Source organism: Scleropages formosus, chromosome 3 (genome assembly GCF_900964775.1).
Source record: "Scleropages formosus chromosome 3, fSclFor1.1, whole genome shotgun sequence".
Classification (NCBI taxonomy): domain Eukaryota; kingdom Metazoa; phylum Chordata; class Actinopteri; order Osteoglossiformes; family Osteoglossidae; genus Scleropages; species Scleropages formosus.
This window is the reverse complement of record NC_041808.1, coordinates 16657626-16671347: the sequence shown is the minus strand read 5'-3', so window position 1 is coordinate 16671347 and position 13722 is coordinate 16657626. Positions and strand designations below refer to the sequence as shown.

The following is a 13722-nucleotide window of genomic DNA, read 5'->3' as shown; positions in this document are numbered from 1 at the left end:
GATTCATTACTGTTTGGACCATGCATGCCATAAATTTCTGAGATGATAAAAAGGGATTTCATTCCAAGTTAGATATACAAGTATTTAATTGTTTTGTCTTTTCTGTGTTGAACAACTTGTTAAGATTGGCAGAAAGACAGGAAAAGGAGCTTAGATGCAACAGAATTTAACTTGCTGCCAACAAAGGGTTTCAGCCATTCTTCCAAAGAAAGACCTTAGCTACTAGAAAATGCCTGAAAAAATGAGGTTTATAGGAAAAACAAATAAGGTACAGGGTTGTCTTGGTCTGTTCAAGAGGCCAACAGTACTTTATCACCAGATCCTAAGATATTTGTTTTAAACATGAATCACTGAACTCCCTTCTTGGAAATGACTGTGTATGACTTGTGTGTTCGTCAGTGTCATCATAAGATGTGGACACCAATGGTCAGTGTAGGGAATGAAAATACACTGTGTCGAGATAGCAAGGCCCACCTGCTTGAGGAACAAAACATATGCTGTGCTCAGACATGGGCCATCCAGGAACACATGCTTTTATCATACTCCAGACCTCTCAACTACAAACTTGTAATCCGTTTCAGAAACAGTGTATTCTGCTGGAGGCCCACAGTATATGATGACTTCTTATTATGCTGACCATGACATTTTGCTGGGCACCTAAGCATAAAATATGGATCTAAAGCCTCTATTTAATGTCTTGTGGCTGATATTGTGTTTTCTACTGATTTTTCTTTTTATCCGTATTGATTTATTTCAAATATCAGTTGGTTCAGTATGTAAGCATAACTTCAGTGGCCATACAGAGAAGCAGAACATACTGAGCTGGGACTCTGAATGACCTGATAAAAATTATTTCGACATATTCTGCATATGGTCCCCTGTACAGAAAGAGACACTGTAATGAATAAGACCAGACAGCAGAGCACAGCTTGTAATTGCACCTCCAGTACTTCATCATTTTGAATTAAAGATCAAAAGACTTTTCTTGCACATTACAGGACTCACACAACAGACAGGAACAATAAGGAGTCCACAGAACAGGGAAACAAAAATGATTATCATCATTAGTACCCTCATCTTCATCATTTTTTCAATAACCCTCAACACGGTCAAGTTCCTCAGAAGATGGTTTATATTGAAGACTATTTATATAATTCTACTCTGATTAGGTATATGGCTCATTTACACAGCATTATGTGGTGTTATATAAACGTATATACCGCTTTTAAAAGTAACAGCAGGGTTTCTGCAACCTATTGATAATCCACCCAGTTCCTAGGAAAAGCCTCAACAAAGAACCAAAAATTAATTTTTTTTTGTGAGTTTTTCCAGCCAAATATGAAAGGAAACAGAATGGGATGAGCTGAAAATCACTGGGACAGCAGATGGCGTAGTGATTAGAGCTGCTGCCTTGCACTCAAAAGACCTAGGTTTGAAACCAACTTCATTCTGTATTAGCCTTGACAAATTACTGAATTGTTTTAATAAAATTACCCAGTTATACAACTGGATAAATCATAAGAAGATTAGAGTAAAAACATAATAGTATAAGTTGCATAGATACATGAATAAATATATTAGGTTCCTAGAACACAATTTGATCCTTTATTTGTTAACTAACAAAGACAAGAAGAATCTTGATTGATAACTACAGCTATGAATGCACAAAACTGATCTAAGCCAACTGGACACAAAAATTATGTTCATAAACTTGTAAGGGCTGCCTTTTAACTGTCATGCCACACACTTTTAGCCACACGTTGCCTTTGTAAAGGCAGTCTGTCTGTGTGACCGGGCATGTCCAGACCACGCACCCCTTCTCCCATTGCTGAAGACATTGATTCCCTGATTTTCAGAGTAAATTGATTTGTGGACTGTCTCTGAAGAGGGCGGAAAGGACTAAATGAGGGAAAAACGGGAGTTTGTGGCGTGATTACAGCCTTCACGACAGGGTGGCTGCTGCACTCTGCCACTTGTCTTTGTTGCTGAACTTGGAGAAGCAAATGGACAGCTTCACAGAACGGGAATACTGAAAAAGCCCCTGTAATGTATGGAGACAAATCACCAAGCTGCTTGCTTTACAGAATTGAAGTTGGGATTACATATGTATGACTAAAGTGATGTCACCCCACACACAACCTTCCAATCATTGTAATTCAATGAAGTGTGTGTGATTACGTTTGTCTGCAGGTGTTTGTACTTTATTTCCACAGCAACATTACACATCTTTGTCTTGGGAAGATTGGGAGACCTACTCAAGCTGACTGTGTAAGTCCTATGTGGGCTCTACGACCATAAATGCTTTACTGTAGTTACTGTTGAAGCACTGTCTCTCATTTCACTTCTAACCAGAACTGAATCACATCCATAAAGCAGGTGAAGATGACAGTGACATGGAATCTAGTGCTGATTGGCTGTGCTGTACGAGACTCATGCCTTTTAATTAGCATTTCAGAGAATAATGTGATCCTGCTGACAAAAGGATTCAAATAAGAAGCACATCTGTGAGACCACAAGAGATTCTGGGAAGCACAGCACTAAGAGGCAGTACTGATTACATAAAGCCAAATGAGCAAATAAACAGCTACCACGAAAATTACCAATCATAGCTTTTATGCCCTTAATAATCAGATATGCTGTTGAAACAGTAATTTTTGCACTACACTGCGAGTATTGCCTCCACCTTAATAATGGGATAAAAGATGTGGGGAAAGGGCAAATATGTGAAACATAATATTTGGGAAGCAGATAACTGTGTGGGTCACAAGCTCATGAAAAATCAATATTGCCTTTACAATTTCGCTAGTGATGGAAATAACTGATGCTGTGCCCTTGTCTGGCCTGTGAGCAGGATGAAAGGTTGAGCCAACAGTGTTGATTCGGAGGTGGTATTACTGTACCGAACAGACATATATTTTCAAGGGACTTGGTGTGATGATGAGTTCACATTCCCACTTTATCCATCCTTTGAGTGTGAAAACTGATCAAGAGATGGATATTGCAGAAACACCAGACACCATATGTCCCTGAAAATATCACTCAGGTTTCAAATCGCAACAGAAAGCAGACAGCAGCCCAGCTCATCTTTACAATGTACAAAGTGATACCTGCACCTATGCATTTATACCAGCTTTTTCCAAACTACAAGTGACCCAGAGATACCATAATATGGAAGGTGTTTTTTCATCGTCAGAGTTGACTGCCTCCCAACCATTTGCAGTCTGTGGGACCAGCGTGAGTGTTTTCCACCAAACGCCTGTCAGCCACACCTACCGGCAGCGCACTCCTCCTCATCCGCCCCGTTCTCGCAGTCCTTCTCCCCATCACATCGCCATGACAACGACACACACTTGTTGGCAGAGCCCCCGCAGTCAAACTTCTCAGGCGGACATGTCTGTCTACCTGTTGGGGAGTGAAATGTTGGAGGAAGAGGGAGAGAGAGAGAGAGAAAGAGATGGCGGTCAGTATTTCCCACCACAATCCAATAACCAGCCCCAGCTCTCCCCATGACCCCAATTAAAGAAACCCACAGCATGTGGCAGCTTGCTTAGCAAAACCCATTAACAGCTTGCCCTGTTGTTTTTGTAACCACCACTTTCCAAGCGTTGAGGAAATTCTATACAGAATACATCAAAAGAAGGGGGGGGAGGAAAAAAAAAAAAAAACTGTACCCACTCCACCCTCAATTCCCCCCACGCAGGGTGTTCAAGCACACAATGTGGCTTTTGATCTCACATTACAGCCCATTTAATGCCACAGTGTGCTAGTGCTATTGCTTTTTGCATCCAGCAAACAGGCCCAAAATGCAATAGTACTTGAGTGAGTTTGTTATATTTTAGACTAGTATGACCCTGGCGAAGACCTTCCCATCGCTCCCCTAAGCTGTCAAAATCCTGCTTCAGGGCCTGTTGTTTCTCACTGTGTTGGCACATGGAGTTTGCTTGGCGTGACTGAGCTGGCACTGCTCTCCAGGGAGGACTTATCAAACATTTGCAGGTGCTTAACATTCATGAAACAGCCGTTGTTTAGCTAAAACCGCATCTTAGGCTGTTTGCTAAGCAAGTGACAGCGCGCTTACGTGCAGTCGTGGTGAAGAACACCTTGCTGGATCCCTTTGTAACTCCAAATCACATTCACTTGCACTTTGAAACTCTAATTCATTTATTCCCAGGAGGAATCGCTAAGGGTTAATATGTGGGGAAAGTGCGGACACAGGAAATGGACCAGATTATGCAGGATATGTTATCACAACACGTACACGCCTGCCTTGGCACTTGTTTCCTGTCTGCGATGTTGCTGTTGAATGTCTGGTAGCACAGCAAACCTTCACGCAGTCACATTTCCCTGAATAATACATTAAGCTCGGTATTCTAGAATTGCCTATCAGTAACTGTTTGAAACGTTGTGATGCCTAAAAAACTACAAATATAACTTATTTTTCACCTTGCAGACATTTCATGCAAGACCTATAGACCTTTGTGATAAACGTATGGATTAATGTTACTTGCTGAAGTATAAGGAAAAAAAACCTGCATACACAAAGTTTTCCTGAACATCCTGGAACAACAGAAACAGAAACTTATTAAAAAACCTGTGGGAAACTTCCCATACCAATTTTTATTTATGGGCACGAAATTAAGAGGTCTGAACTTTTTTTAGGAAAAATATTAAGTTTTGTGGCAGTACTGTCAGTCTGCTGTGCTCTAGTAACGTGCCCAGCCCACAGTGACAGCTTTCAAAGTGCCTTACCCATTAGTGCACATCATCTACTTGCCTAAATGTTCTGCTGCAGTTTAACAAACTAACATGAGTGAGGTATAGCGGAAAGTCAGTTAGGTGAGTGCAAGCCAGATAATTAAAAATACAGTGTCAAGGATGGCTGTGCAGGTAAATCAACAAAAAGCTCCGTGTTACATTTTGTGCAGCAAGCAGGTTGAAGGTGGGTTTGCTTACTGAACAAGAAGCAAGGTAACGAAATCCCAATAGGATAACAGATGTGAAACCTAGTCAGCCAAAGAGATATATCATCTGTTACCTATGATGTCCCTTAATTCAAATCTTAATCTTCAAGATCTCAACAAAGATGGACGGAACAGCAGCAAATGAGCGTGAGAGCAGACACCCAAACATATGGTGACAATAAAAATCATGAACCAGAACAATGAAAAGCATTGGAAACAATGGAAATTATTGTATAACCAATGCAGTCCTTCAGATGCCACTTAAGATTAAAAACACACTGATGGAAATGCAGGGCAGGGAATCAAGGGACTTGCCCAAATGTACCTCTGTGCCTTTTTATGATGGTTGTTAATCTGTCTCTGCCAAAATTAAGGTGTCATTAGCTTGAGAAGGACCCACCCTTGTCCAAAGTTGACTGAGATGTTCTAAAGAGAAGCTCACTGTGGGTCTCCATACCTTTGACAAACTGCTTTTTTATTACATTTCACAGAGTCGGAGTGAATTAAGTGGCTCTTTACGTTCCAATCATTTCAGCATGATGAATTCCGTTATCCTATAACTCTTCCTTAATTTGTCCAAATAATACAGGTGATGTGAGGCAATAAGTCATTGCCCTCGTTGCACTAATGTTTAGTACTGGAGGTGCATTTTGTGCAGTTGGCCAAGCCAGACCACGAATAGCACGACTGTGCTATTGATCCATTTAATCTCTGTAGATCTGAGTACAAAATACAGAAGCACATCTTGTTTTAGCTGGAGAAAGAAAGGTACTAGGTTCAACTAGTGACCGAGAGCTTTCACACAGGTTATCAGGACGGTCATCAAATGCTGTAGTGATGCAGCAGAAGGGGAAGTCAGGACCTCTGCTAACAATATCTGTGTCAATTCAATAAAAATATTCAGCAAGTAAATTACAATAGTAACAAGAATTTCATTTTTGTTTTCCACTCAGCATTATTTTGACTGATAGTTGAAGTTGAAACACAGTTTAATAATTGAATACTACTATAAACAAGATTGTCTCAGAGATCAAATGCAAAAAAGACCTGCCTGAAAATTTAAGAGCTAAATTCTTTATTAGTCACCATGATCCATGCCCAGGTCAATCTAAGAGAATAAGAACTGATAAAAATACACTGGTCAAATTTCTAACAATTTCACTGACTCAATCAGATAGGGACTGACCAAACCTAAAAGCAATGGCTATGATGAAGGTACACTAGTAGTGTCAAAAACAAGTCTATGGCATGGAAACATTATGAAATCACCACTGAACAGATACTTAAGTCTTCAAACTCTTATCACATGAAGAGTAGCTATTGTGATCTAACAACATCCTGTACTGTCTTTCATGTTGCCAAAATACACCTTTCCTTCCATCAGGGGCTTTTCTCCTCTCTCCCTGTAACATGGAGCTGTTTCTTGGAGCAAACCCCACAGCTAGGGAGGGTGGGCAGATGGAGGCCGGGGCTGGTGATGTGTACCTTCACCCAGCGGGCTGGAACAGTGCCGACGCTCCCAGAAATTTAGGCACTTAGATTTACTGCTTCATTAGCCTGCACTAACACAAACACACCACACACATTGAATCACAATAAATCAGCCAGTGGCCAGAGATGGAGAATTCTTGCGCACAAGTGTATTAGATTGTAAGAGGAAAGAGGACCAAATCCGGGTCATAGTCACTAGATCTTTCAACTTAACATCTGGAGCCTAGCATGCATGAGTGACAAAAAAAACTTTAAATAGAATATAGGTGCATAACAAATGTAAGTCAGTGTTGTCAAAACTTCTATCATACGGTTATCACAGAAGGTTGTTAATGTTGAGAATATTTTATTTTGACAAAACCTGGTGTAACATGCCGAGGCGGCGGGGGATGGGGACAAAGCAGCCGCAGCTGGGGCTAATCACTTACCCTATTTCTTCCCCTGCGCCCAGCAGTGAGGGGGAGAATCGGCAGAGGAGAACCGACGCCGAGAGCACATGATCCCGATCCCAATCCCAATCCCGAGCACGAGAGCGACCCTGAGCCCGTGGACGACGCCACCAAGAACAGGCCAAGTACCCATCGCACCCATTCCGAGTTCCCCTTTTCCCCTCCCTTTCCATCTCCCCAACGAGGGAATAAATCAACCCCATGTCACACGGACGTGCACCCAACCTGGCGTCCCGTCTCCTCTGTTACACCTGCCTATGTGTATCTTGACAAAACTCTCATACATTATGATTTGAATCTGTTCAGACATTTAAAGTGAAATAAGTTTCCAGGGCAACACAATGGTGCAGCAGATAGTAATGCTGCTTCACTATCTATTCACCTATCTAACTAAAATACATCATATATTATATACAGTCACTGAAATACATTTCTTTTTATCATTTTCAGACCACTGATTTGGATCCAAATGTATGATTCATAAAACTTGGGGAAATTGGGGCTTGTATTAATGAACTTTTCCAATTTCATAAGCAATACCTTAGCAACAGGTCAACTTTGAAAAGTTTACCTATGATTAAATCCTGTTTGTTGAAAAATTTGTACCTAAATGCAACTTACAGATTTTTTTTATTCCTCATGATTCCAAATTATTTTCAGAGCATAAGGTTTGGTGACAAAGGAAACTAGAGCCATGTTTTTTGTATTATGTTCTGCCCAACGGCAACAAAAATGCTTTTTCATAAAGGGCAGTACTTGCTGTTACTCCAAATTGTCCTAGTGTGGATGTACAGTATGACCTTTAAAAGCAGCAACATGCTGGGGCTGGTGCATAACTGCTTCCATGCAGAACTCCAGAAAAAAAAAAAAAAAAAAAGAGCATAATGCCAGTGGTGGATATGGCAACATGGTACAGGGGTGAAAAGGTAATGATCTTTTCACAAGGAAATTTAACAAAGAAAAATGTATTGCTTGGACGTTACAAGCCAGTGTACAGCGTGTCCATGACCTAACTAACTTTTTGCTATTACAAACTTTTTTGAAAGGTATTTAATATTTTTTTCCTAAAGAGCTGGCATACCAATTCAAATTGTGCAGCAAAGCTTTACCTGATGTGCTGACAGACTGCGATTGCAAATATTAAGTGCTGCCTTATGTTTAACAAAAGGTGTGGAGAAGCAGACGGTTGGCAAACAAATTGTAGGTGATCTACTGGTTTTGATCTGTCAGCGAAGCTGCTTCTCTGTCATCCTCCACCTCCAAGTAATACCTCCAACTCCAAGTTAATGGGCAAATTTCTGCACTTCAAGGTATATAACACAACTAAAAATGTCCTATAAATTTCTTATAATTATCCTTTTATTTCTTATTATTCTTGCACTAGGTACTACTGAATTTCATGTGGTCTGTAGGGTAAGAAAAGGATCCAAGAACCACAGATGAGCACAAACACCCCGGTGTAGCTCTGTTCACGGTTCTTACTGGGCTTTCTTATTTACACCATGTCATAAACACCTCTGTCAGGGCACTCAAAACACTCGGCTGTGTGTTGGAGCCTCCTACCCCATGGAGCTGGCAGGGTTGCTGTTACATTTATATTTTTTCAATTAGCAAACACTTTACTCAAAAGAAAAGTACAACTCAGAGTAACCAAAAGTCCATTTCACCGCAGACAAGGGACATACAGATAAAGATACATGACTCTCACAGTACAGTCACTTAGTAGTGCAGTATTTCTGTTTTTCCGTTACATATTACACTAGTAGCTGTACTTAGAATTGATGACAAGCCTCCCACCGGCTAGGTTACATTCGACTTGCAAACGTTTTAAGTAACAAACTAACTCTCAGTCCCAATTAAGTTCATCAGTAGGAGACCAATTGTGTTGTGGAATACGTTCAGCTCTCATATAGTTCAGTCTAGTACAACAAAAACCAGTACAACAGCTTATGAAAATATATACCCTTAATATACAATGAGCTTATGATTTAGTACAATGGTATACACATTTTATTACAACACCAGCTCAGAAAAGAGTTGATATAAGAGCACTTTGCTCTTATTTTATTTCTGCCAGTGGCAGGTATTTAAAAGGAACAATTCAATCCCAGAGCAACACAGCTACTGCGAAGCTTTCAGTCTGCCCTGCACACTGGTACAAAACAGCTCAAGGAGCGAAACAGTCATAAAACCGCAGGTAATTAAAACGATTAATAGAAGGAATCCAGTTGTCCATATTGCAAGTAGTTTCTACAAAAAACAAGTGACTTTGTGGCAGCAAAGTTGCATCTGTTCCTGTTTCACTGCATCCACGTTTCCTCTTGTTGTCACAACCTCTGAGAGATTACACCAGAGGACCACAGGAGAAGGTCAGAGCTAATGCCACATACACACATGAAAAACACCAGCACCTCACTGAAACAGTCTTTAAAAGAAGAAGACCTAGCCACAGTGTTTGTATAAACTCTTTGAGAAACCTTGAGCTCAGGTTTGCACTGTACTCCTTGTTAACTGGTCTTTGGTTCATGACCCTTTGACGATGATTTTGGACTACGATCTCCCCATGTGAACCACAGCTCTTCGGACAACAATCTCCATGCTTGCATTCTGAGCAACATGTCAGTTGTGTGTGATTGTTTAGGTCACAAACATTGCACTCACCATAGATGACTGCTGTAATGGTGTCCCCTGATCTCAGTTTAAAATGACTAAAAGGGAGTGTTTAAAGCTCTAACTGCAGACAGGTGCCTAATCGGAGTCAGGTGCTGCTGGTTGAGGTGCGGGAGTGGTTGTGGCAGTTACAACAAAAATGTAAAAAGATATACAGTATAATATTATGCTTTTACTGTTGTCCATTACCCCTCCACGAACCGCCACCTTAACGTGGTGGAGGGGTTTCAGTGCCTGAATGACCTCAGGAGCTATGTTGCCTGGGGCTATATGCCCCTGGTAGGGTCTCCCATGGCAAACAGGTCCTGGGTGACAGACAAGACAAAGCGCAATTCAAAACCCCCTTATGACTATAAAATGAAGGCTCTCGTCCACCCCGCCCGGTATGGGGTCACTGGGGCCCCACCCTGGAGCCAGGCCTGGGGGAGGGGCTTGCATGCGAGCACCTGGTGGCCAGGTCTATGCCCACGGGGCCTGGCCGGGCTCAGCCCGAAGTCAAGACGTGGAGCCACTCTTCGGTGGGCTCACCACCTGCTGGAGAGGCCGTAAAGGGCCAGTGCGCTGTGATTTGGGCGGTGGTCGGGGCCGAGTTCCCGGCCGACCCAAACCTCGGGCGCCAACTCTGGCTTTTGGGACTTGGAATGTCACCTCACTGGCGGGGAAGGAGCCTGAGCTGGTGCGGGAAGTTGAGAGATACCGTCTAGATATAGTCGGGCTCACTTCCACTCACAGCTTGGGTTCTTGAACCACTCTTCTCGACCAGGGGTGGACTCTCCACTATTCTGGCGTTGCCCAGGGTGAGGCGGCGGCGGGCGGGTGTGGGCTTATTAATAGCCCCCCAGTTCAGCCGCCATCTGTTGGAGTCTATCCCGGTGAACGAGAGAGTCGTCTCCCTGACCCGGTCTCTCACTGTCGTTTGTGCTTATGCGCCTAGTGGCAGTGTAGAGTACTCGGCCTTTTTAGAGTCCCTGGGGGGCGTGCTGGAAAGCGCTCCCACTGGGGACTCTGTCATTCTATTGGGGGACTTTAACGCCCACGTGGGCAGCGACAGTGACACCTGGAGGGGCGTGATTGGGAGGAACGGACTCCCTGATCTGAACCCGAGTGGTGAGTTGTTATTGTATTTCTGTGCTAGTCACGGTTTGTCCATAACAAACACCATGTTCATGCATAAGGGTGTCCATCAGTGCACATAGCACCAGGACACCCTAGGTCGGAGGTCGATGATCGACTTTGTAGTCGTTTCTTCTGATCTTTGGCCATATGTCTTGGACACTCGGGTGAAGAGAGGGGCTGAGCTGTCAACTGATCACCACCTGGTGGTGAGTTGGATTCGATGGCGGGGGAAAAAGCTGGACAGACCTGGCAGGCCCAAACGCATAGTGAGGGTCTGTTGGGAACGTTTGGCGGAGGCCCCTGTCAGAGAGGTCTTCAACTCCCACCTCCGACAGAGCTTCAACCAGGTCCCGAGGGAGACTGGGGACATTGAGTCCGAATGGACTATGTTCCACACCTCCATTGTCGGGGCGGTGGTTCGGAGCTGCGGCCATAAAGTCTTCGGCGCCTGTCGCGGCAGCAATCCCCAAACACGGCGGTGGACACCGGAGGTAAGGGATGCTGTCAAGCTGAAGAAGGAGTTCTATCGGGCCTGGCTGGCTCATGGGACTCCTGAAGCAGCTGACGGGTACCGGCGGGGCAGACGGAACGCAACTCTGGCAGTCGCCGCGGCAAAAACTCGGGCTTGGGAGGAGTTCGGTGAGGCCATGGAGGAAGACTTTCAGTCGGCCTCAAAGAGATTCTGGTAAACTGTCCGGCGACTCAGAAGGGGGAAGCGGTGTTCCGCCAACACTGTTTACAGTGGAAGTGGTGCGCTGCTGACCTCAACTGAGGATGTCCTCGGGCGGTGGAAGGAGTACTTTGAGGATCTCCTCAATCCCTCTGACACGCCTTCCGTAGAGGAAGTTGAGGCTGGGGACTCGGGGGGGGGGACTCGTCCATTACCCTGGCTGAAGTTGCTGAGGTAGTGAAAAAGCTCCTCGGTGGCAAGGCTCCGGGGGTGGATGAGATCCGCCTCGAGTTTCTCAAGTCTCTGGATATTGTGGGGCTGTCTTGGCTGACATGCCTCTGCAGCATTGCGTGGAGCTCAGGAATGGTGCCTCTGGACTGGCAGACCGGGGTGGTGGTCCCTCTTTTTAAGAAGGGGGACCGGAGATTGTGTTCCAACTATAGGGGGATCACACTCCTTAGCCTCCCTGGGAAAGTCTATGCAGGAGTACTGGAGAGGAGAATCCGACCAATAGTCGAACCTCGGATTCAGGAGGAGCAATGCGGTTTTCGCCCTGGCCGTGGAACACTGGACCAGCTCTATACCCTCACTAGGGTGTTGGAGGGTTCATGGGAGTTTGCCCAACTGGTCCATATGTGTTTTGTGGACCTGGAGAAGGCATTCGACCGTGTCCCTCGTGGCATCCTGTGGGAGGTACTTTGGGATTATGGGGTTCAGGGCTCGCTGCTACGGGCTGTTCGTTCCCTGTATGACCGGAGCAGGAGCTTGGTTCGCATTGCCGGCAGTAAGTCAGACCTGTTCCCGGTGCATGTTGGACTCCGCCAGGGCTGCCCTTTGTCACCGATTCTGTTCATTATCTTCATGGACAGAATTTCTAGGCGCAGCCAGGGAACGGAGGGTGTCTGCTTTGGTGGCCGCAGGATTTCGTCTCTGCTTTTTGCGGACGATGTGGTCCTGTTGGCTTCATCGAATCAAGACTTGCAGCATGCACTGGGGAGGTTTGCAGCCGAGTGCGAAGCGGCGGGGATGAGAATCAGCACCTCCAAATCCGAGGCCATGGTTCTCAGTCGGAAAAAGGTGGATTGCCCCCTCCGGGTTAGGGGGGAGGTGCTCCCTCAAGTGGAGGAGTTTAAGTATCTCGGGGTCTTGTTCACGAGTGAGGGAAAAATGGAGCGGCAGGTTGACGGACGGATCGGTGCGGCGTCCGCAGTAATGCGATCATTGTACTGGTCTGCTGTGGTGAAGAAGGAGCTGAGTCGTAAGGCGAAGCTCTCAATTTACCAGTCGATCTATGTTCTTACCCTCACCTATGGTCATGAACTCTGTATCATGACCGAAAGAATGAGATCGCGGATACAAGCGGCAGAAATGAGTTTCCTCCGCAGAGTGGCTGGGCGCACCCTTAGGGATAGGGTGAGGAGCTCAGTCACCCGGGAGGAGCTCGGAGTAGAGCCGCTGCTCCTCCGCATCGAGAGGAGCCAGTTCAGGTGGCTCGGGCATCTGTTCCGGATGCCTCCTGGACGCCTCCCTGGGGAGGTGTTCCGGGCATGTTCCACTGGGAGGAGGCCTTGGGGCAGACCCAGGACACGTTGGAGAGACTACGTCTCCCAGCTGGCCTGGGAACGCCTTGGGGTTCCCCCAGAGGAGCTGGAGGAGGTGTGCGGGGAGAGGGAAGTCTGGGGGGCTCTGCTCGGACTACTGCCACCGCGACCCAGTCCCGGATAAGCGGAGGAAGATGAATGGATGGATGGATGGATGTTGTAATTAAAAACCTGTTTCAGTATTTTAATTTTTTCATTTTAGAAGAAATAATTGGAATCTACCCCCTCACAATGGGGAAATTCACCTAACAAGGTGATTTTCCAAATAACTGAACTCGTTTATTTGAGCGATGAGTGTATTTTTCTAGAGGACCCAGAGAAAAGGAACCCAATCTGTCAAAACAGAATGTGCCTAATGCTAATTAAGAGGCTCCAGTGGAATAACTGATATTTGCTATTGTCCTGCTGTCGTGGCTGGCACAAAGTTAGAGCTGAAGAAGCTCTTTGTTCACTACCTCTACTGATGGAGAAAGAGAGGGGCTGGGAGGAGATGAGTTCCAGTTTTTTGGTCTGCTTAAATAAATGTCACATCTGACATCAGAAGCCTAAACTTTCAGCTTTTTAAATTCAATTAATTTAAACAGCCAGAAAAACATAAATGAAATCAACACGTTGCCAAATATTGTGGAGTTTAAATTTATATAAATAATGGCATTGTTGTCGATCTTAAAGAATATTAAAATTACAGGAAAGTTCAGTATCAACTTTGAGAAGGGAAAAATACTAGTGAGAAGACCGAGTGCCTCTAATGGCTGTGGAATGCA

The 13722-nt window shown here is 44.7% G+C and overlaps 1 protein-coding gene across 1 annotated transcript in view; it reads right to left on the bottom strand.

The window, feature by feature from the left end:
- Positions 1-13722, bottom strand: part of LOC108935025 (low-density lipoprotein receptor-related protein 8-like) — an 89531-nt gene that overhangs the window by 32151 nt on the left and 43658 nt on the right. Inside the window, exon 5 of the mRNA XM_029250149.1 lies at positions 3274-3402. Within this exon, the coding sequence (XP_029105982.1) occupies positions 3274-3402 (129 nt within the window). The remainder of the gene's footprint in view (positions 1-3273; positions 3403-13722) is intronic.